General features: G+C 37.6%; 1 protein-coding gene across 1 annotated transcript in view; it reads right to left on the bottom strand.

Annotated features, from left to right (window-relative positions):
* CFAP58 (cilia and flagella associated protein 58) overlaps positions 1-23,639 on the bottom strand; it is a 79,696-nt gene extending 56,057 nt beyond the window's left edge. Inside the window, exons 1-7 of the mRNA XM_058188196.1 lie at positions 23,568-23,639; positions 15,327-15,608; positions 12,038-12,186; positions 10,703-10,859; positions 7,804-7,998; positions 4,986-5,123; positions 566-725 (exon numbers count right to left, since the gene is read on the bottom strand). Of these exons, the coding sequence (XP_058044179.1) occupies positions 566-725; positions 4,986-5,123; positions 7,804-7,998; positions 10,703-10,859; positions 12,038-12,186; positions 15,327-15,608; positions 23,568-23,576 (1,090 nt within the window). The 5' untranslated portion in view covers positions 23,577-23,639. The remainder of the gene's footprint in view (positions 1-565; positions 726-4,985; positions 5,124-7,803; positions 7,999-10,702; positions 10,860-12,037; positions 12,187-15,326; positions 15,609-23,567) is intronic.
* Between the last annotated feature and the right edge of the window lie 229 nt (positions 23,640-23,868).

Raw genomic sequence — 23,868 nt, forward strand, 5'->3', positions numbered from 1 at the left:
CATGTAGAGTTCATAACATTAGCCCAAATAGGAATGAGTGACTGTGAGTAGGGCTTTCCAATCTAAGAAAGGTTGCTGTTGAAAACAAAATATAATGGGGCAAAAGGCTTCCTAGCCACAGCTGTTCCTGTTACGTACACTGAGAGCGTATGCACCAAGACAAATTCCTTGTGTGTCCAATCACACTTATTACCAATAAAGAATTCTATTCTATTCTATTCTATTCTATTCTATTGCCTGCCCTCACACAGAAGCTGTGAGTCTAGAACTCCCAAACTAGACAACCTCTGAGTAGGGAGTGTAACTTCCCTAGAGTTATTAAGCCCACAAAGCCACTTCATGTAGGCCAAATTCAGTCAAAGCCTATTCTGAAGGTTTTCAAAAAAAAAAAAAAAAAGCAACAGTATATAAAAAGTGATTTAAAACAAGCAAATATTAAGAAACTGGAGGGGAGGATTGATTTTATCTGAATACAAGTAATCCAGATCAGACCATCATATATTCACATTTCAATAAGTAAACAGAGAAACTGAAGCAAAATCACACAAAAAACATTGTTCCTTACCTTTTTCCAGTCCAGCTATCTGATTTTTAAGGGTGTCCCTTTCAAATTCTGCCTGTGTTTTGTTCTCCTCTACAACACGTAATTTTCGCTGCATTACTTCTCTCATTTTAGTTAGCTTTCCAATCTCCTGACGCATCTGAGACACTTCGTCTTCTCTTGTCTAGGAAAGACAAGTGAATAAGAATAGAAAGATAACAATTAATATGAATTCTATCATATCTATTTGCTACTCTCTAGAATTGGGAAAATGAAAAAATGATAATATTAAATCACAATAGTATAATAAACTTACAAAAATATCTACGGCATAACTTGCATCCATCATACTTTCTTTCCACAGTTTTTTTTCTTATTTAAACAAAGAAACAAAACCCTGAACTCACTGACCACAGGAAACTTTTGTCACTACATCTAGCAATACTTATCTAAGGACAACTGGAAATAACTGCTAGTCATTATTTTTTCTGTTTAGCTTTCTCTAGCATCTTGTCTGCTACTGTATGTTAAATGACTACACTATACAACGCTATTACAAACCTAGGTCTTGAACAACTTGTAACTAACAATACAAGACTCAACAATTGCCTTGACCTCATCTTCTGCAACAACCCAAACTCAATTTATGGACTAAAAATTAAAGAACCTTTTTCCAACAGTGACCACTATATGATTGACTTTCGTCTCAATATACGTCCTTACTTAAATTGTCATAACAATAGTATTCCTAACTACAACTTCAAAAGAGCCAACTATGACCTTATAAACAACGATCTCTCATTTCTGGACTGGCAAAATCTGTTCGCAACCTGTATAACTGCTGAAGACCACTATAGAGTTTTCCTACTTGAAATCAATAGAGTCATTAAACTATACACACCACAAACGACCACCAAGATCAGGAAAAGCAAACCACCCACATCAATAAAAAAGCTTCAATCAAAAAAAAATCCCTCTGGAGAAGAAACAAAAAAGGCTATATAGCAAACTTCAAAAACCACTACAGAAATATATGCAACCAAATAAAAACTGAATGCATAAATTACCACACCAAGCAAGAAGAGGACCTTCTGCACACAAATTACAATCGTGCCTTTTATAATTTTGTCAACAATAAACTTAAAAACTCAAGATCCATCCCACCACTAAAAGATTCTAACAGCAAAGAATGCAATGACGAAACAGTTAAAGCAAACCTCTTCAACATATTCTTTGGCTCAGTTTTTGTTAACAGCGATGACTCATATCCGACATTCCCAAAACATACCAGCAATGAGTATGACAACTTAACACATATAGATTTCACAGAAGGTAATGTTGGAAAAGCTCTTCATAACTTGAAACCATCGCTATCTATTGGACCCGATGGACTATGTGCATACTTCTTTAAAAAACTTTCCACTAATATAGCAGAACCCCTAAGCATAATCTTTGATAAAGCTTTCACTACCAGTTCCCTTCCTAAACTTTGGTCACTAGCCACAGTCATCCCAATCTTCAAAAAAGGAGACCCCAGCTTAGTCGAAAATTACAGACCAATCTCTCTGTGCTGCATCACCTGCAAAGTCATGGAATCAATCATCAACCAATCCATCACCTCACACTTAGAAACAAACAACCTACCCTCTAATAAACAATTTAGTTTCAGGAAAAAATTATCATGCAACTTACAACTTCTCCACTGTAAAAACATATGGACTACAAATCTTGATCAAGGCAAAACAATAGATGCAATCTACAGAGACTTCTGCAAAGCTTTTGACTCAGTAGTACACAATAAACTTCTCCTAAAACTAAACTCCTACGGCATTTCGGGACCTCTTCACAAACGGATATCTGCTCTTCTGTCTAACAGACAACAAGTGGTCAAAATTGGCAATGCTCTATCAAATCCTGTTCCTGTCAAGAGTGGCGTTCCTCAAGGCAGTGTTCTTGGACCAACACTCTTCATACTATACATAAATGATCTTGTGACCTTATCTCAAGTAATTGTATTCTCTTTGCTGATGATGTCAAACTATTTAACACCACTGACAATACATCTACCTTTCAAAAAGACCTTGATCATCTAACCGCTTAGTCTAAAACTTGGCAACTCCAAATCTCAACCAGCAAATGCTCAGTCTTACATATTGGAAAAAAGAACCCAAACACTAAGTACATACTTGATGGACATTACCTTGCAGATGACCCCCACCCTGTTAAAGACCTTGGAGTTTTCATATCAAATGATCTAAGTGCCAAAGCCCACTGCAACTACATAGCAAAAAAGGCTCTAAGAGTTGTAAACCTAATCTTGCATAGCTTCTTTTCCAAAAACACTACACTACTAACCAGAGCATATAAAACATTTGCTAGACCAATTCTAGAATACAGCTCGCCTGTCTGGAACCCTCACCACATTTCTGACATCAATACAATTGAACGTGTCCAAAAATATTTTACAAGAAGAGTTCTTCATTCCTCTGAAAACAACAAAATATCTTATCCCACCAGACTTGAAATCCTAGGCTTAGAAAACTTGGAACTCCGTCGCCTTCGAGAAGACTTAAGTTTAACTTATAGAATCATCTATTGTAATGTCCTTCCTGATAAAGACTACTTCAGCTTTAATTGCAATAATACAAGAGCAACCAATAGATTTAAACTTAATGTTAACTGCTTTAATCTAGATTGCAGAAAATATGACTTCTGTAACAGAATCATTAGTGCTTGAAATACTTTACCTGACTCTGTGGTCTCTTCCCATAATTCCAAAAGCTTTAACCAAAAACTTTCTAATATTGACCTCACCCCATTCCTAAGAGGACCATAAGGGGCATGCATAAGAGCACGAACGTGCCTATCGTTCCTGTCCTATTGTTTTTCTTTTTCTTCTTCATATATATATATATATATATATATATATATATATATATATATATATATATATATATATATATATATATATATATATATATATATATATACTTATTCCTCCTAATATTTACTCATATATATGTTTATATACTATATAATCTTTTTTTTTTTTTTGGTATGATACTTATATATATTGTTGTGACAAAAATAAATAAATAAATAAATAAAAATAAAAAATAAAAATAAATGAAAGAAAGGCTGGGACAAATCAGGATGCAGTCCTAAATATCTACCTTGCAACAGATTTTATTTAATCTAGGGCCTGTTTCTGAGGGAGGCATTCATAAAATCATGCTACCAACCACTAAAAAATTCAAATGACATGTTTTTTGTGTGCATGAGTTTAGAATGTGCCAAATTAAATATCTACATTTTCCCCATCCTATTGACCCCTAAACATTTGCCTGGATTTAAATCCAAAGCTCATGCTACAACTTTCAGCACCTTCTTAAAATATATTTCAGTGAAGGGACATTGGCAAGGTGCTTTGGGCAGGCCTGGGCATGATGTCAGTACCTTAACTTGAACATATTTTCCTGGATTAAATATTGAGTATCCTAGATGATGAAATACCAATCAACACATTCCGTACCTGATCACAAATTGAACATGTTTCCTCATGGCTATATTAATGTTCTCTCCATCACTAAGGCCACAGAAAGTATGTCATGAGACTTTGTATTGTCTCGGTAGCCAATCTTTAATATGCCTCAGCAATGAAAATGAAGAATAGTGCTGTCCTTATAAATTTATTATGGGATAGTTTCCTTAGCTTCCCTTTCCTTCTCACCAAGCATATCTACCAGCAGGAAACTAAACATGAATCATCCTCCATAATTTATAGTGAAGAAAGATTGGGGACTTCTGGAGTCTCTCTTCAATTTAATCCATTCCCACCTTACTCTCACCAACCAATCATTCAAGCAAAAGAGGTTAATTCCCCCCCCCCACACACACACACACATACATATACAAATACTATCTGCTAGAAAGGCACTGATATGTAGAAGTTTTGGTTAGATTAGATAAAATAGTACTGATAAACTGTGATATTATGAGCTTCATTTTGGAAAAAGATTGTCCAATGTTTTCAGACATGAACATTTTGGATCCAAAAAAAAAAAAAGAATAGTACTAAATAAAAACAAGAAAACTGTTAGAGACCAACATGGAACAGAAAAGACACAGTAATTTAAAGAGCAAATTACAACAAATAGTATGCGTTGTTATGCAAACTATTCTTATACATGCTTATATTGAAGATCAAATTAGACATATTAATTTTGTGAATTCATATTTCTGTTGTGTAAACAGCAGCTTACAGGGGAAAGAAAGAAGAAATGCTTTCCTTCACACTCGTTTTTCTAAACCTATTCTATGAATTTCAACAAAAATCTTAGTGCCAAATATCAAATATTGAAATATATGAACTGCAAATACTAATAATCTATAATGGATTTTAATTTCAGAATTGGCATTATTCTAGATATGGCCTTGAACTTACTCTCAGTTCAGCCGTTTTCTGCTGATTCTCCTGCATTAGTTGTTCAATGGCTAAACTGTGTTGCTCATTCTCTAGCTGAAGCTTGGTATTTCTTGCTGTAGATTGTTCCAGTTCTTTTGTGGCTCTTTCATTCAGAATCTGTAAGATTATGGCATAAAGAAGTTAAATTCTTTGTAATCAGATTTTGTGATATACTCAGTTTGCTTCTGGTTACTACATGCTACTTATCACCATAAAAATAACCTAATAGATGAGATATGTGATAATTGCTTGACAGCTGTAGTAGGAATGGAGCTTCTAACAAGTAACACTGTAGGTATAATTCTTTTTCTAGAATCAGTTGAAGGATAAATATTATAATGACAGTTTGCCATCTGGGAGACAAAGTGTACATTTTCGGTAATTATTTTAAATGAACAGGATAGCCAAATGGCTTTAATCAGCAGGATTTAATAGGAGATATGAATTTTAGCTACTCCTACATTAATGAAAAATATTTATTGCTCAGTAGTAGAGGACCTTCTTTATCATTGCAAATAGATCCCAGGTCCAATTGCATCAGACCCATTTAGGATGAAGGTAATCAGAAATTTTAGCACATGAACCTAGAAAAAATATTAGCAATAGGGCCATGGTATGTTACTAGTCAGAATGGCTTAACACCAAAGGTGGTATTCAGCAAGTTCTGACCAGTTCTGAGAACTGGTAGTGGAAATTTTGAATAGTTCAGAGAACCGATAAATATCATCTCTGACTGGCCGTGCCCCCATCTATTCTCTGTCTCCTGAGTTCCAGCTGATCGGGAAGAAATGGGGATTTTGCAGTAACCTTCCCCTGGAGTGGGGAGGGAATAGAGATTTTGCAATATCCTTCCCCTGGAGTGGGGAGGGAATGGAGATTTACAGTATCCTTCCCCTGCCATGCCCAAGCCACGCCCATCAAGCCATACCACACCCATCAAGTATGCCCACAGAACCAGTAGTAAAAAAATTTGAATCCCACCACTGCTTAACACTATCTGTTGAATCAAACCTTGGTTCCTGAAGTGGAAAAAAAAAAACATTTTCACACAGCTAACAGTAAAGGTAAAGGTTCCCCTCACACATATGTGCTAGTCGTTCCCGACTCTAGGGGGGCAGTTCTCATCTCCGTTTCAAAGTCGAAGAGCCAGCGCTGTCCGAAGACGTCTCCGTGGTCATGTGGCCAGCATGACTCAACGCCAAAGGTGCACAGAACGCTCTTACTTTCCCACCGAAGGTGATTCCTATTTTTCTACTTGCATTTTTTATGTGCTTTCGAACTGCTAGGTTGGCAGAAGCTGGGACAAGTAACAGGAACTCACCCCGTTACGCAGCACTAGGGATTCAATCTGCTGAACTGCCGACCTTTCAATCAACAAGCTCAGCATCTTAGCCACTAAGCCCTATTCATACAGTTACTGCCCTCGTATTTTATTGTGGGATTTTTATAGACGATTTGTTAAGCAATAGGGAAAAACAGGATGGTAGAGTTAAATGGACATTGACTCAGCAGAATTACTTTTTTATTTTATGGTACTCACATTCCTAATTTTTCCTCCCATCATTAATCCAACTTTACTGAAAATAGTCTTTTTTTGCCCTGAAACTTTATTGATTATAAATATAATTGGATATGCATATTCTCTAGGCTTGCATATCAACAAAGTATAATATTAAAATACAAAATAACAGTAAATCTTTAAAAAGTGTAACATACAATTTTCCCTTCTGCTAGTCAAATATGAAAATTCCTAATTCAAATGATCAAAGTTCTTTAAAAAAACCCAGTACAGCCTGCTTAAAAAAATATAAAATATTTTGTGAAATAAAAAAAGATACATTCACCTAGTATCTGGCATTGTCTTCTGCTTTGCATATCTTTAATTAAGAATTTACATTTTTGTGAGGGAAGAATTTGGATGATCAAGCATTACTATTTTAAACTGAAAATGACCGTGCACAGTACATGGGAACATGGCAAATCATAAACATGTAACTACAGAATGTTGTACAGTTGCCTAAATCATGACTAAATTATGATCATATGACCATGGGGGCCATAATTCTGAGGGAAGTTTATAAGTCTCTTTTTCCAGCATCATCACAACTCCTAAATATCATTAAATGAATGGTTGTAAGTTGGGGAATAACTGCATTATCATTTGATGCCTGAAAACAAAACTGAATCAAAACTGACTTACTGATATCACCCAGAATTTTTAAATAGATCCTTGCTTTAATTTTATAAGGCACAACATTCTCCAATGAGTCAGATTCCCTTTCTTGAAAATAAACTGTTTGGTTTCACTGAAACAATTCTACTGAATTAATAATTTTTTGTCACCTGCATGACTATGAAATTTTCAAAAAAAGTTCCTTCAAAAAGAAATATGTTACAATTACCAAAGTTCTTTTTCTGCTAACTAAAAATGCTCCTATAAAGTTTTTGTAGCATCAGGGGAAATGGCCTGAAAAAAAATCAACAAATTTCAAATAATACTTTTAAATCTGGGACAGAAAAATACTATGAAATTATATTTTATTTTTTTAAAAAAACATCTTGAGGTCTTACAATATTACCTGCTTACAAGGGGGGCAGCATTTCAACTGATTTTTTTCATCACTTTAGGATATAAGTCAGCCTGGGTGAACACACATAGAAATACTGAAATTTCTGGAATGTTTCTATCCATGATTCAATTTATTATTTTCTGAAGTTAGAAACTCCTATTACGTTTTAAATGTGGTCTTGGTCTAGGAACTTAAAATGTGTGTTAATGAGAATCTTTTAAAAATACCTTTTGTTCCTTCAGCTGCTGTTCACATTTCAGGAGTTCCTCCTTGCTTTTATTTAAACCCTGCTGCATTGTCTTTATATCAGCCACTTTGAACTCTAATTCATTCTGAAGTTGTTTCAGTTCTCTTTCCATTTTTTCTTTCTTTCGTGTCTCCCTTGAAGCCTCATTTTGACGCATCTGGATTTCCTGATGGAGCTATAACAGCACCAAGCACAAAAATTCTAAGAAAAAAATCATGCTACATTAACCTGTTAAAATATCTTAACTAGATTCATTATTTTCTTTTTAAAATATGTTTGCAATTTTATAATATAACTAGACAAATTGTGACTCACTGGTAAAATTCCTTTCAGAAATATTTCCTTACAAGAATTTTCAATATCTTCAACAATAATGTTTTATCACACTTTGTATTATGTTATAAACTGTTTTCTGATAATTTTATGTCATAAAATGTTTTATAAAATTTGCCAATTTTCAGTCCCATGATAGTTATGGGTCACAGATATTAGACACATTCTGTAAATTAATCTCTTTGAGATACCTTGATTCAAAAATTATTGTACTGTGATGCACTTGTGTCACCCAGTTGAAGGTTACAGAAATTAGAGTTTTAGTACCGTATGAAGGTAGATTAGAAATGGACAAGGTAACAGCAGATATTGTAAAGCAATATTTGCAAAACAGGGTTAAAGAAATAAAGTTAAGGTTAACACAAAAAATGATGGCAAAGATTAAATACCAGATGAAAAAGCAAGGAATACATGACTAGAATATGTCAAGAATAATTTAGTCAAATTAATTTTACTTGACAGAAATTTAAAGGAAAAAAGTGAAATAATTAAAATAGAGTAAGATTCTGGGATTATGAAAGCAGAAGCAAACATTTATCTTTTTTAAATATTAATGTTATTAAAAGATACAACTACAATGATAAAAAAAACTAATAGAAATTAAAAATAAAATAATAAGAAAATCATAGAAGATACAGAAAAGAAAATGAAAATAGAAAAATAAGAATAAAGAAAAAGAAAAGAAATATAAATGACTTCTTTCTTAATCACAAATATAAACAATTTTAGTACATATCACCTTCTCTTATAATACAACAAATGATCTCTTCTTCTCATATCCCATCTCTTATCTATAAATAAATTCTTAAAATTTCAAAATGAACAGTAAACTGAGAAATCCTATACATCTATACTAAATATACTAGCATATCTATATATCTATACATATATACTACAATATGTATTTATACATATATATCACATATCACAGATGTCAAATTCACAGCATCACGTTGCCATCATGTGATGTTTCACAACATTTTTCCATCCACGGAGCTTGGGTGGGCATGGCCTGTGCATGACGTATCCAGTTTGCAGGCCGGCAGTTTGACACCCCTGCTATATATGTATGTATGTATATATAATAGTATCATATAGTGAGATGGGTGGCAATAAGTAAATCAATCATCTATCTAGAATAGGGAATTATTTCATCTGTTTGGGTAAAAATTATTTACATGGATTATGTAAATTATCTAAATTATAATAATAATTGTCTCAAACAGGAGAGGTCCATGTAGTGTCTCTACAGAAATCCACTACCTGCTACTTCTTTCCTTTGATATGTTCACACACAAACTTCCTTCAGGAAAGGCTTACTGTTCTTAAGAACCATGGTGCAACCAATGAATCCAAATGAATTCAGGACACAAAACAGGGCTGGTAAAATATTTACAAACCCCTCACATTCTGGACATGAACTGTTTCAACGCCTACTCTTAAAACGACGCTATAGAGCACTGTACATCAGAACAACTAGACACAAGAACAGTTTTTTCCCGAACACCATCACTCTGCTAAACAAATAATTTCCTCAACACTGTCAAACTATTTACTAAATCTGCACTACTATTAATCTTCTAATCGTTTCTTCACCCATCTCCTTCCATTTATGACTGTAACTTTGTTGCTTTTATCCTTACGATTTATATTGATAGTGATTGTTTCCTGATTGCTTATTTGTATCCTATGACTATCATTAAGTATTATACCTTATGATTCTTGATGAAGGTATCTTTTCTTTTATGTACACTGAGAGCATATGCACCAAGACAAATTCCTTGTGTGTCCAATCACACTTGGCCAATAAAAAATTCTATTCTATTGTATTCTATTAAATCATTTTTCTCCTTTAAAAAGTCTGATAACAGAAGGAAAGAGGTTCACCACTGGAAAAGTATATATATAATAGCTGATGCACATCTGAGCAACTTCATGACGAAGTTTAAAAAATCCATGATATTGACTAAAGAAAAATTGAGAAGTATGAGAAATATGAGAAAAATTGTTTGCATTACGAAAACACAACTCAAATTACCCTATACCTCAGCCAGAAATCTCTGGTTGGAGAATAATAATTAGAAGGAAAACAAAACAAATTATTATAAAGATCATAGTTGTAGAATGGAAATCTAAAGAATTGGAGCTACTTCCACCTTAAATAATTTCATATTTAGATTTCCATAATAGTTACAGTAGCAGTAATACTGTTCAACATTCCATACTAGAAAATTTTGTACCTTTTTTTAAATTTGAAATATGAGATTTGAAATACAAGATTTGAAATATAAGATTAGAAATATAATTTTAAAAAATTCACAGATTACTGCAAATCTACCCCCCCCCCAAAAAAAAAAAGACAAAGTGCCTTACAGAAAACAATTGTTCACAGAAACAGGGAATTGCCCTGTTCTTAACCTCCTCTAACAGAACTGCCAGAAAAAGTAAGGGAAATGAAACAACAGTTATGAGCTAATAAAGTAAAATGCAAAGACAGAATAGCAATCTAGTCAAAGCAACAATGACTATAACACAATTACACAGACCTGAGCAATAGTAGATTCTGCTTCAAGTTTTGTCTTTTCTGCATCTTGCTGTTGATCTGACATATTCGCTACACTATCACGTAACTTTACAACTTCTGCCAAAAGCTGGTCTCTCTCTTTTGTTACTTCTTCTTTAAATTTTAACAACTCCCGTAAGCTGAAAGAAAACAAATCTCTATTCTGAATTGAAGTTTCTTAGAAAATAATTAGGTAGCAAAATCTGTTAGCATATTACTCCACTCTGATTACCCCCACCCCAATTGTTAATTAAATTACATATGTGATACAGTCAGTGGTGGGTTTCAAAAAATTTTACTACCGGTTCTGTGGGTATGGCTTGGAGGGCATGGCATGGCTTGGTGGGCGTGGCAGGGGAAGGATACTGTAAAATCTCCATTCCCTCCTCAATCCAGGTGAAGGTTACTGCAAAATCCCTATTTCCCCCAATCAGCTGGGATTTAGGAGGCAGAGAATAGATGGAGGCAGGGCCAGTTAGAATTTTTACTACCAGTTCTCCGAACTACTCAAAATTTCTGCTACCAGTTGTCCAGAACTGGTCAGAACCTGCTGAAACCCACGTCTGGATACAGTTACTAAAAACATCCATATTGTACAAGGAGTAACTTAAATGGTTTCTTCAACGCATCTGGAAATTTTCCTATATCCTCTTTTGGCACTACTGTTGAAAACTTGGCCTGTTTATGGAACATGTTAATAATTAGATCAGTTTACTTTCTTTCTTTACACAGTGTAATGTTGATCCCCTCGGTTTCTTGGGGAAGTAAGGCCAATGAAGCAAGAGAAGTGCTCATTTGAGCAGAAATGGAGAAAATCTCAGAATGAATCTGACTGACCATAAAAAAGGAGGCAGTGAAGAATTTATCCACAGTCAGAACAGATTTGTGTTGTTTCTTCTGCACTGTGTTGTGGCAGCAACAATACCAAAGGGTTAGGAAACAAGAATAGTTAGTGTCTTGCTGTGAGCAGCTTCATTTTATGTACATAGGAGGTTTATCGCAATTGCTATGATTTAAATTCTACTGTCAGGGTAGGGTATAGTCTCAATAATGCACTACTTCTATTTGTAGAGGAAAAAGTTGATTATTGTCTGTTTAATTATGTCACTCCCTATTTATGGTCTCAAATAGCATAGTTTACAAACAGGTTTAACTTGCAAGCCATTATCCATTCTAAGAGTATAAAATACAAAGTTCTGAATACATAAATCTAAAACAAGAGCAGTATAGCCTCTATACATATTAATACATATAGCCTCTATAAGAAGACGACATCACGGTTAACAATCTTTTCTAATCTCTCACAGGCCCAACTTACTTGTGCTCTTGACCCAATGACAATCCAGATCCTTGTTCTACTAATTTAGTTAAGTTCATAATTTCCTCCTTAAGAGACATGATGGTTTCTTTTGCTTTCTGTTCTTTCTCATATGCTGCATCCACCATTTTCCAAGCCTTTTCGATCTCCTATAGTTAGAGAAAAACAGTTACACATCATACAGTATTTAACTTGAAAATCACAATTCTTTAACTTCTACTTTAAATAATTTCATATTTAGATTTCCATAACAGCTATAGTAGCAGTAATACTATTCAACTTTCCATATTAGGAAATTTTGTAACTTTTTTATTTTTAATTTATTTCTGTCAGACTATGAGTTTTACCTAAAATTCATTGGAACAGAGCTTTTAGGGTATGTAATAGCCAAACATATAAAAACTCTGAATTACACTAGGAAAAATTTTAATACATCTCAGCAATTACGTACAGGGTTGACTAACAAAGGATGCAAGCAACAACACAGAAGCAATATACCACTAAATATACCACTGAGTTGCTTCGTCTTCAACTCAGTACAACCAGGAATGGATTTTTATTATTTTTGTTTTTTTATTCAGTTGTTTTTTGGTCTGTTTAAGAGACAGATGAAAACAAAGTTATCCTGTATTTATGGCCTTATGCTACATTGCCTGCTATGCCTCACAGCTCTATTTCACTATCCACCTTGAGGGAAAGCAGCTTGAGAATAACATTATAAAGAAAAAAGAGAGACTTGATGACCAGATAAAAGAGTAAAGCAGCTCACAACATCTGTTTTAATAATTCTATGGTGAAATAAAGTGTAATTTTTTCAAAGGTTTATTCATTGAATATCCTCAGGATAAGAGGTAATGAATGACTGATTATGGTTGAATGTATAAATGTTTTTAATAATCAGTTGATGTCTAATTTGGACAGATGAAAAACAGATCAAAGGAACTCCATGTCAGGGTTCCAAGGAACACCCCCAATGAAATAAAACTTCAAGGCTTGAGGTTCCTCAAAGTTCCAATTTATTAGAGATGTCATGTTGGCACATCTGGGAAAACCCGAATCTAAAAGCTTCCAGGTTTCCCCCACCCAGCTAAGAGTTCTGCCCCATACCCACAAGTTCATTGCATAGTCCAATCAACTCTTCACATTCAGCTGGATACAATCTCCAGACAAGTTCCATCAGATGCAGGCAAAAGTGTCCTTGAATACAGAATGTTGTTATGACTAACTTTCTAATGCTCTAACAAAAAAACCCTCCCAATTCCCCAGGCTAAAATATGTGGCAGTTAGGAAGCAAAAAGGAAAACCGTCTTCCAAAATTGACACTCCTGACAATTCAATGCCACACCAAACTTACTTGGAATCTACAAATACTGAGAATGAAAGGTTTGGGGCGGGACCTACTGTGTTTACATTATCTTCAGGATGCCTCACAAATGAAATAAACAGTGAACTAGCAGAACTCCATAAATCTTCACATTGGTGTTTTTTAATGCAAAATCCTTATTTGAAGTATCCCATTTTTGATCATCCTTAACTCAGTATCATAGTGGATTCTGTAAATTGATATGTATTTTACTTATATTTTTATTTACTTATCAAATTTTTAAAACCACCCATGTCCCCCATACGTGGTTTACAAGTAAAAAAATCAAAAAATAAACCTGAATATGAAATTTATAATTTAAAAAGGAAAATATGGATTAAAAATTAATATTAAAAGTTAATTAAAAGGGAGTGGGCTTTTACAATGCTAACCAGCCCCATGGCTATATGCTCTTCTTTGAGCACCAAGTAAGGCCATGACCAGGACCGGCTGATGTAATGGGAGGAAGATGGTTCTGTGAACAACCTGGCCCATTCCATGTAAGGCTTTGAAGATCATAATCAACAACTTGAATTAGTTCCAGAAGCAAGCTGGCACCCAATGCAGCTCATGCAGTAAAGGTATTACATGTGCCATTCTTTAGATGCCCAAGATTGCCCATGCAGCCATATTCTGTACCAGCTGAAGCTTCTGTATACTTTTCAAGAGTAGCCTTATGTGGAACACACTGCTATAATCCAAACACCAAAGCATGAGCTTATTCTCATGAACAGTTTTGTATTTCTTGCTTCTGAACATTGCTGGTTGGTTGTTTAGTCAATGAGGTTAGGTTACGATTACAACTCTGGTCAACTAACATAGGATTCAGTTCAAAAACATAGATCAAAAGAATGACACATGATATATAAAAAGTATAGTATGACTAAGGCCAACTCACAATCAATCAATTTTAAACTGTTAAAAGCAGGTTCATCCAGTACCCAGGCCAAATGTTTGGAAGAATTATCACGGCATTACTGATAGCCCTGGTTAATGATGGTATCTGGGACCAACAATTCCATCACTAATTGTGACATTCCCTGTTGCCTTTATCAGGCAAATCCCATATCATTGCAACATCCCATAACCATATCATTGCCCTTTGTGACCTCCTGCTTTTTTTCCCCCCGTTGACTTTTTTTGTCGGAAGCCAGCAGAGAAAGTCACAAAGGGCAAATACATGACCATGAAAAGCTGAGATGGCCAGAATTATTACTGAACATCAATCTCTCTTGTACAGCACCATAATAACTTTGTTTGTTTAGTAGATTAATAAATAAGCTTTTGAATGTTGTAAACAAGTGGTCATTCAACAAAGACATCTATAATCACACAGGCATCAGATAATTTACTGAGAGGATCACCTTTGATTCTGACTTAAAGCCAAATTCAGGAAATGATATTTACAACTAAGTTCTTTCAAGGCAATTCCCCCCCCCCAATCAGATTGGACTAATAGATCTATGAAGATCAAAGCCAAAGCTAGCAGGGAATGATAAATTTGAGGAAATATATTCAAATTACAGCTAATGTGGAGAATGTTTTCTGGTTTTATTTTTTCCTGGAGTTTCATCCATTTCAGACATCTAAAAGCAATGATCCATCACACTGCTTCAGAATCACACTTGGACAACAGAACCAAAAAATATTTTTAATAGCACTTTGGAATAAATAGTAGAGCACTGCAAAGTATTGCTCTGACTTTAATATCTTCATTCTCTTATATTAAATATTAAATATTCAGTTAACATGCATAAGCTGAGATCAGTAAGGTGGGTCTCAGTTCTAAAATAAACTATTAGATAACATCATTTTAGGAGAACCAAAAATCATATACATACATTTTACAAATTTGTTCTCACCATTGAGAACAATATTGTTTGATACATTGATATATTTGTTAATCAAGATCACGTTTTACTTTACCCTTTTCAATGATGTTATTGTTGTCTGATCATCCTGAGAGAGCTTTAGAGCAGTAGCCACTTTAGCCGAATTCACCACAATCTCTGCATTCAGTTCCCTGCATTTTGCCATGAGACGTTTTTCATTCTCATAGGACTTTTTTAGCACTGCATGGAGCTTCTCGTATTCCACACGAAATTTCTCCAGGCTTTGGTCTCCTGTAAGTTCACTGATGACTTCTTGGAAGTCTTTTTCCAGAGCTTCAAAGACATTTTCTTCTATTACAGGCTTATCATACTTTTCCTGTATGAGAGGAAAGCAAACTATTATATCCTAACCAAAAATATCTTGATCTGAATGGTGACATATTAGGGATTATGTATCCTCTATGATTATGGAAATTCTGCTCTAATCCCATTTTAAAATTTTTGTTTTAAACTTTTGCCTTTAAATAAATACTTGGAATATCATATAAGCATATGTAATAAAGTTCTACAATTAAGCAAACCATCCCATATATTCCCAGTAAGTATACATCTTTTTAATCTAATTTTATATCTATTCATCTTGGTATATAAAATCATACACTTCATGAAGCTCCTATTTTTACTAAGTAATTATTTCTTCAACAGTTAATGAGAGGTAAATGCACAGTGATATATACTTGCCCTAGATGTAAATAATATTCTGGCTCTGATGACACTATTTTTTTTTTTAATTTACATTTATATCCCGCCCTTCTCCGAAGACTCAGGGCGGCTTACAGTGTATAAGGCAATACAATTTATAGTTCTACTAAATTTGTTCATTCTAAATAAGACCAAATTGATCCTAATGATTACATCATTCTCCCCTATGTCTTGAATGAATTCTTCATTCTTCCCTCTTATTTTATTCTTATAATTTTAGATATGAGCAAAATTGTTCATGTTGTATCCTTGTATCTGTACTGAACTTATAGCCCACAATAAAACTATTTTTATTCTTAAAGCTTGAAGTTTAATGGTATTTGGTTTATGATATACTACTTGGTGACAGAGTAATATGAAGGAAATCAAGCTGAAGTAAAGTTTTTTGTGGGCTAAGCAAAGCAGTATGATTGTTTCTGTTTTATTTTTCCAGACTGAGTTCATGCCAAGCCCAGTTATTCAGATCATAAAACATGCTTTATAGTCCCCAGGTTAGCCCAGAGTATCAAAAAGCACAGACAGAAGCTAAATGAGTGGCAGAAGGAAAGTTCATAACATAGAACAGTTGCTACAAAAAGCAAAAGAAAATGGGTTCAGCTAAAGAAATCCCTGTAGAAAGAGCACAAACTCAGACGAAAGAAGTGAGGAAAATAGGAAGTGGGAGGAAAAGAATGGAGAAATAAAGGAAAAAATACACTGGATTAAAAACAATATTCAGGAATGACTTTTGAGGCAGAGAGATAGGAGACAGGGCTGTAGGAAGAAAAAGAAACAGTAATAATAAAGAACAAAAAGAGAGAAGCTATGAGTAATTAACTGAATGAGGAAGATCTAGTATACCAAATACAGAGAAAGAAAGAAAGAAAGAAAGAAAGAAAGAAAGAAAGAAAGAAAGAAAGAAAGAAAGAAGGAGGAGGAGGAGGAGGAGGAGGAGGAGGAGGAGGAGGAGGAGGAGGAGGAGGAGGAGGAGGAGGAGGAGGAGGAGGAGGAGGAGGAAAGAAAGTCATAAATAGGTGCATTTCTAAACCAGTGATGTCCACAGAGGGTATCAAAAAAGAAAATACGTGGTGCCTTAAGCATAATCAAAGCTCTGCCCATTTTGTGTATGCAATACACATATACTGCTGCAGCCATCATCTTGACTATTTGCTCGCCCATGCACATGCCACTGCTCTAAACTAGTTTTAAATTTTCATTGTGGAAGGATAATATGAAAGAATGTAGCATGGTTAAAGAAAGAGTCACAAATATATACAGCAAAAGCATTACGGTTGTAATTAAGGAAAGCCTAGAGCCGAGGGAGTCCACTGTGTTTCAGATAGCTGGTTGTGAATCCCTCCTTGTGAAGTGGGGCCATAGGAATCAGATGGGTTTGTTGATCACATACCTGGCTCCTTGCTGCGTGACTACAGCCCTACCTGAGCTGCTGGAGGTGCTTGCCGGGGTGGCAGTTGAGATTCCCAGACTTTTGGTCATGGGGGATTTCAACTTGCCATCGGCCGGCTTGTCGTCAACGGTAGCTCAGGAGTTCCTGGCTTCCATGACGGCCATGGAACTGATTCAAGTAACTGATAGCCCTACACACATGGGGGGAGGCACACTAGACTTGATTTTTATCTCTGGACAGTGGATTAATGATCTGGAATTAGGAGATTTAGTGACAGAACCGGTGTCATGGTCAGATCATTTTCTCCTTCGCCTAGACTTTTGGACCACCGCTCACCACCGCAGGGAGACGGAGCCAATGCGTTGGTTCCGTCCCAGGCGCCTGATGGACCCTGAGAGGTTCCAGACGGAGTTTGGGCCGTTCCCTGAGGATCTTGCCCACGGCACGACTGAAGAACTAGTTGCGGCCTGGGAACGGGCCACGGCTGGGGCTTTGGACCATGTCATGCCTTTGCGGCCTCTGACCCGGCGTAGATCTCAATTGGCTCCTTGGTTCTCTGAGGAGCTGAGGAGATGAAATGCCGGAGAAGACGCCTAGAGAGCACCTGGAGGTCTAGCCATTCCAAGGCTGATCGGACACTATTGAGGTCCTTTACTAAGACCTACCTAGTGGCAATGAGGGAGGTGAAACGTTCTTACGTTTCCACCCTCATTGCATCGGCAGATAACCACCCAGCCGCCCTGTTTTGGGTGACTCGCTCCCTCCTTCACCAGGAGGGGCGGGATGACCCCCTACAGGGACGTGCTGAGGAGTTTAATGGTTATCTATACGATAAAATCGTTCAGCTTCGGGATAGTTTAGACCAAAATTGCGATGATCCAAGTGGGATGGCGGAGGCATGTCTTGTTGAGGTTGTTTGGGATGAGTTTGAGACTGTGACTCTCGAGGACGTGGACAGGTTGCTGGGGAGGTTACATGCAACCACATGTTTACTGGACCCGTGTCCTTCCTGGCTGGTGCTGGCTACTCAGGAAGTGACACGAGGCTGGCTCCAGGGAATTATAAATGCTTCATTGTCGGATGGGGTTTTCCCCGCCGCCTTGAAAGAGGCGGTGGTGAGACCCCTCCTCAAGAAGCCTTCCCTGGACCCAGCTATTTTGGGTAATTATCGTCCAGTCTTCAACCTTCGCTTTGTGGCGAAGGTTGTAGAGAGTGTGGTTGCATGGCAGCTTCCCCAGTACCTGGATGAAGCTGTCTATCTAGACCCGTTCCAGTCCGGCTTCCGGTCCGGTCACAGTACGGAGACAGCTTTGGTCGCGTTGGTGGATGACCTCTGGAGGGACAGGGACAGGGGCTGTTCCTCTGCCCTGGTCCTATTAGATCTCTCAGCGGCTTTCGATACCATCGACCATGGTATCCTGCTGCACCGGTTGGAGGGTCTGGGAGTGGGAGGCACCGTTTATCGGTGGTTCTCCTCCTATCTCTCCGACCGGTCACAGACGGTGTTGACAGGGGGCAGAGGTCGACCGCGAAGCGCCTTACTTGTGGGGTGCCTCAGGGGTCGATTCTCTCGCCCCTCCTGTTCAACATCTACATGAAGCCGCTGGGCGAGGTCATCAGTGGTTTCGGGGTGAGTTATCATCTGTACGCTGATGATACGCAGCTGTACTTTTCCACCCCGGACCACCCCAACGAAGCTGTCGAAGTGCTGTCCCGGTGTCTGGAAGCCGTACGGGTCTGGATGGGGAGAAACAGACTCAAGCTCAATCCCTCCAAGATGGAGTGGCTGTGGATGCCGGCACCCCGGTTCAGTCAGCTGCAGCCGCAGCTGGCTGTGGGGGGCGAGTTATTGGCCCCAACGGATAGGGTGCGCAACTTGGGTGTCCTCTTGGATGGGCGGCTGTCATTCGACAATCATCTGGCGGCCGTCTCCAAGAGGGCCTTCCACCAAGTACGCTTGGTGCGCCAGTTGCGCCCCTTCCTTGACCGGGATGCCTTATGCACAGTCACTCATGCCCTTGTCACTTCCCGCTTGGATTATTGCAATGATCTCTACATGGGGCTGCCCTTGAAGTGCACCCGGAGACTGCAGCTAGTCCAGAATGCAGCTGTGCGGGTAATAGTGGGAGCAACTCGTTGCTCCCATGTAACACCACTCCTGCGCAGTTTGCACTGGCTTCCTGTGGTCTTCCGGGTGCGCTTTAAGATTTTGGTTACCACTTTTAAAGCGCTCCATTGCTTAGGACCCGGGTACTTACGGGACCGCCTGCTGTTACCTTTTGCCTCCCACCGACCCATACGCTCTCACAGAGAGGGCCTTCTCAGGGTGCCGTCCGCCAAACAATGTCGGCTGGCGCCCCCAGGGGTAGGGCCTTCTCTGTGGGAGCTCCCACGCTCTGGAACGAGCTTCCCCCTGGTTTACGTCAAGTGCCTGATCTTCGGACCTTTCGCCGTGAGCTGAAAACGCACCTATTTATTCAAGCGGGACTGGCCTAAAATTTTATTGGGGTTATTTATATCTTAATATTTTAAATTGTTTTAAATTCGGCCACTTTATAATATGTTTGTTTTAATTTCTTTTAATATTTATACTGTGCTTTTTTACTTGGCTGTACACCGCCCTGAGTCCTTCGGGAGAAGGGCGGTATAAAAATCGAATAAAATAAATAAATAAATAAATACTATGGGAGAAAAGAGAAATTTGGAAATAACAAAAGGCCATAAAACGAGCAAACAGTCTGGAGCACTCTAAATATTTTGGATCATAGACCATTCTGGTCCAGGCTGATGGAACTTGACATCTGAAGGACTAAAAATATAACAAGTTATAAAATACAAAAAGACTGGAAAGCAATGATTAAGAGGCATTCAGAAAAGAATGAAGCACAAAATCTATAAGGATAAGTAATGCTTCTACTTTATCCCAACAAAATCATTTCCTGATTATATCCTATTTTCTTCCTTTGGCCCCTGGACATTGACTTCATCTCCTCCGCAGACCATGACCAAAATAGTCTTAAGGTCTTATTAGTTGTATTCAAGTAAAAATAATGTTTTTCTTTAATTTTATCTCATCATAACTTAAGGTTCCTAAAATTTAGAATGCTTTGTCATTCATTATCTTGAAATTAGGTTAGTTGACCTGTGACAGTTTTGGTCAGCAATACACATGATCTAGGCTGCAACATAAACAGAGGTATGCTTTGCACATGAATGGGAAGTGTGTACATGACTCCTATTCTATTACCAATTTTCTTTATTTGTCCGTTTCCATCACTGTTTCAGGAAATGAGATGTTGCCCACCAGCTAGTCAATTTCAGCATATTCTAATATAGTAACATCCTTGTTCTACAGTGTGGCAAGGTCTGTTTCCTACTTCTCTGTAACTATTTTTTTCTCGAAGCTTTTCCAAATGTTCATTTCATATCATTTTCATTTGGGAGATGGTAAAATAAGGTATAGGTAGGAGGAGGGACAGACAAAATAACTAATGTAGAGAAATCAGAAAGCCAACTAATATTTGTTGCAGTTCTCAGATTGGTGAAATCTGGTGATGACAAATTGGAAAAAAGTAACAAAACTAGAGAGGAAAACAAGATACCTTGCCAGATGATACCACTTTGAATGACTCAGAAGAGACATAAAAGTGGCAAGATACAGACCAATGAGGCAGTAGGTTTAATGTTGTGTTCTTTTTGTACAGTTTGTAGGATTCAGTAGTAGAAAGGAGCCTTACAAAAAAAATTCTCAAGGAATCTTATTTCCACTTCTCGGTGGAAATTATACTTTAGGTATCAGATTGAATCAACTTTTATTGAAAAAATTTATCAATAGGGTTTCTAGCATATGACAAGAGAAAATAACATGAAGTACTGGGTGGGTGGGGACCCAATAATGCACAGATAAAAAATAATAACAATATACCTACTCTGGGAAAATAACAGAAAATAAAATACTATCTGTAATATGAGAAATATTGAAAGCATTCAATACCATCATTCCAGACATTCTTCTAACTAAGCTAAACCAGCTACAGGTACCGGAACAGACTTGTAAGTGGATCACAAGCTTCCTAACAAACAGGAAGCAGCAGGTGAAGCTAAGCAAGATCACATCAAATACCTGTACAATTAGCACAGGGGCCCCCCAAGGCTGTGTGCTCTCCCCACTTCTCTTCTCTCTGTATACCAATGACTGCATCTCCAATGATCCATTTGTTAAGCTACTGAAGTTCGCAGATGACACAACAGTGATTGGTCTCATTCGAGACAATGACGAATCCGCATATAGACGAGAGGTCGAACGACTAGCCTTGTGGTGCAACCAAAACAATCTGGAACTGAACACACTCAAAACCGTAGAAATGGTGGTAGACTTTAGGAAAAACCCTTCCATACTTCCACCTCTCACAATACTTGACAACACAGTATCAACAGTAGAAACCTTCAAATTTCTGGGTTCTATCATATCGCAAGATCTCAAATGGACAGCTAACATCAAAACATCATTAAAAAGGACAACAAAGAATGTTCTTTCTGCGCCAACTCAGTAAGCTCAAACTGCCCAAGGAGCTGCTGATCCAATTCTACAGAGGAATTATTGAGTCTGTCATTTGCACCTCTATAACTGTCTGGTTCGGTTCTGCAACCCAACAAGAAAAACACAGACTTCAGAGGATAATTAGAACTGCAGAAAAAATAATTGCTACCAACTTGCCTTCCATTGAGGACCTGTATACTGCACGAATCAAGAAGAGGGCCGTGAAAATATTTGCAGATCCCTCGCATCCTGGACATAAACTGTTTCAACTCCTACCCTCAAAACCACGCTATAGAGCACTGCACACCAGAACAACTAGACACAAGAACAGTTTTTTCCCGAAGGCCATCACTCTGCTAAACAAATAATTCCCTCAACACTGTCAGACTATTTACTGAATCTGCAGTAATTAATTTAATTTAATTAATTTAATTAATCATTTCATAGTTCCCATCACCAATCTCTTTCCACTTATGACTGTATGACTATAACTTGTTGCTGGCAATCCTTATGATTTATATTGATATATTATCATCAATTGTGTTGTAAATGTTGTACCTTGATGAACGTATCTTTTCTTTTATGTACACTGAGAGCATATGCACCAAGACAAATTCCTTGTGTGTCCAATCACACTTGGCCAATAAAATTCTATTCTATTCTATTCTAAATATCCTCATTCTAAATTATTCATTTTGTGATTTACATGAACAATATTGTGGAGTCTTTGACTTGTCTGCCCCTGAATTCTGAGAAGATTGTAAGATCCAAGGAAATAGATCATAACTTTGCAAATTAAAATAAATGGGATTTTATTTATTCCATTTCTGTAGCTACCCATCATAATCCAATTGACTCCAATTAATCATGACTATCTTTTCCATAGGTCTATTGAAAGCTTGACCCAATCCAAGATTATTAGTGGCTTGAGAGAGGGGGGAGGAATCTAGGTAGTCCTTGACTTTACAACAATTGAGCCCCAAAATTCTGTTGTTAAGTGAGACATGGGTTAAGTGAGTTTTACCCTATTTTACAACCTTTCTTGCCTCAGTTGTTAAGTGAATCACTGCGGTTGATAAGTTAGTAACCCGGTTGTTAAGTGAATCTGGCATCCCCATTGGCTTTGCATGTCAGAAGGTGGCAAAAGGGGATTGCGTGACCTTGGGACACTAGGAACGGTCATAAAATATGAATAGGTTTGCCAAGCATCTGAATTTTGATCACCCAATCATGTGGATGCTGTAAAGGTCCTAACTGTGAAACATGGTCATAAGTCACTTTTTTCAGTGCCTTTGTAACTTTGAACGGTCACTAAACGAACTGTTGTTGTAACTCGAGGACAACCCGTACATTTTTCAAATGTAAGTGAGCCAACACTGTGATGTAAAAGATGATGCAATTTACAAGGGAAAACGATCATCCTTCCATGGGGTGAGCAGCACAAGGCAACCTCCGGGGTATCAAAGGATACACAAGGCTTCATTTCCTTCCATGGGTCCCCTATTAAAGAGGGCGGGATCTGGGGGAGGCGAGGTCGAGCGATCTAAAAAGCGTCAGCGTGGGGAAAGGGGAGTCTCACTCTGCTGATAGGAAAGATATGGGAAAATAAACGGAAGGGGGTTGCATTGCTTGGACGGGAGGCTCACCTCAGCCATGTCTGCAGGGAGGGGGCGATAGGCAGCCCCGGCGCCCGAGAGGGAGAAGAAAAAGAGCGGAGTCCTCCCCACTGGCTGAGCCGGGCGGAAAGCCTGAGTCTCCCGGCTGAGTCTCCGCAGCTGTGTACGCGGCCGCACTCTCGTCTCTTAGCAACCACCCTTCCCTTTCTCCTTTCCTTCCAGCGCCCCCTGGTGGGACACGACAGGGATAGTTTACGCTCGGCTTGTGGAAGGAAGGGAGGCGCTGGGCCGCTTTTCTCCAGCAGGGATGGAGCTGCTGGTTGTTATTCGC

Source organism: Ahaetulla prasina, chromosome 6, assembly GCF_028640845.1.
Source record: "Ahaetulla prasina isolate Xishuangbanna chromosome 6, ASM2864084v1, whole genome shotgun sequence".
NCBI lineage: Eukaryota > Metazoa > Chordata > Lepidosauria > Squamata > Colubridae > Ahaetulla > Ahaetulla prasina.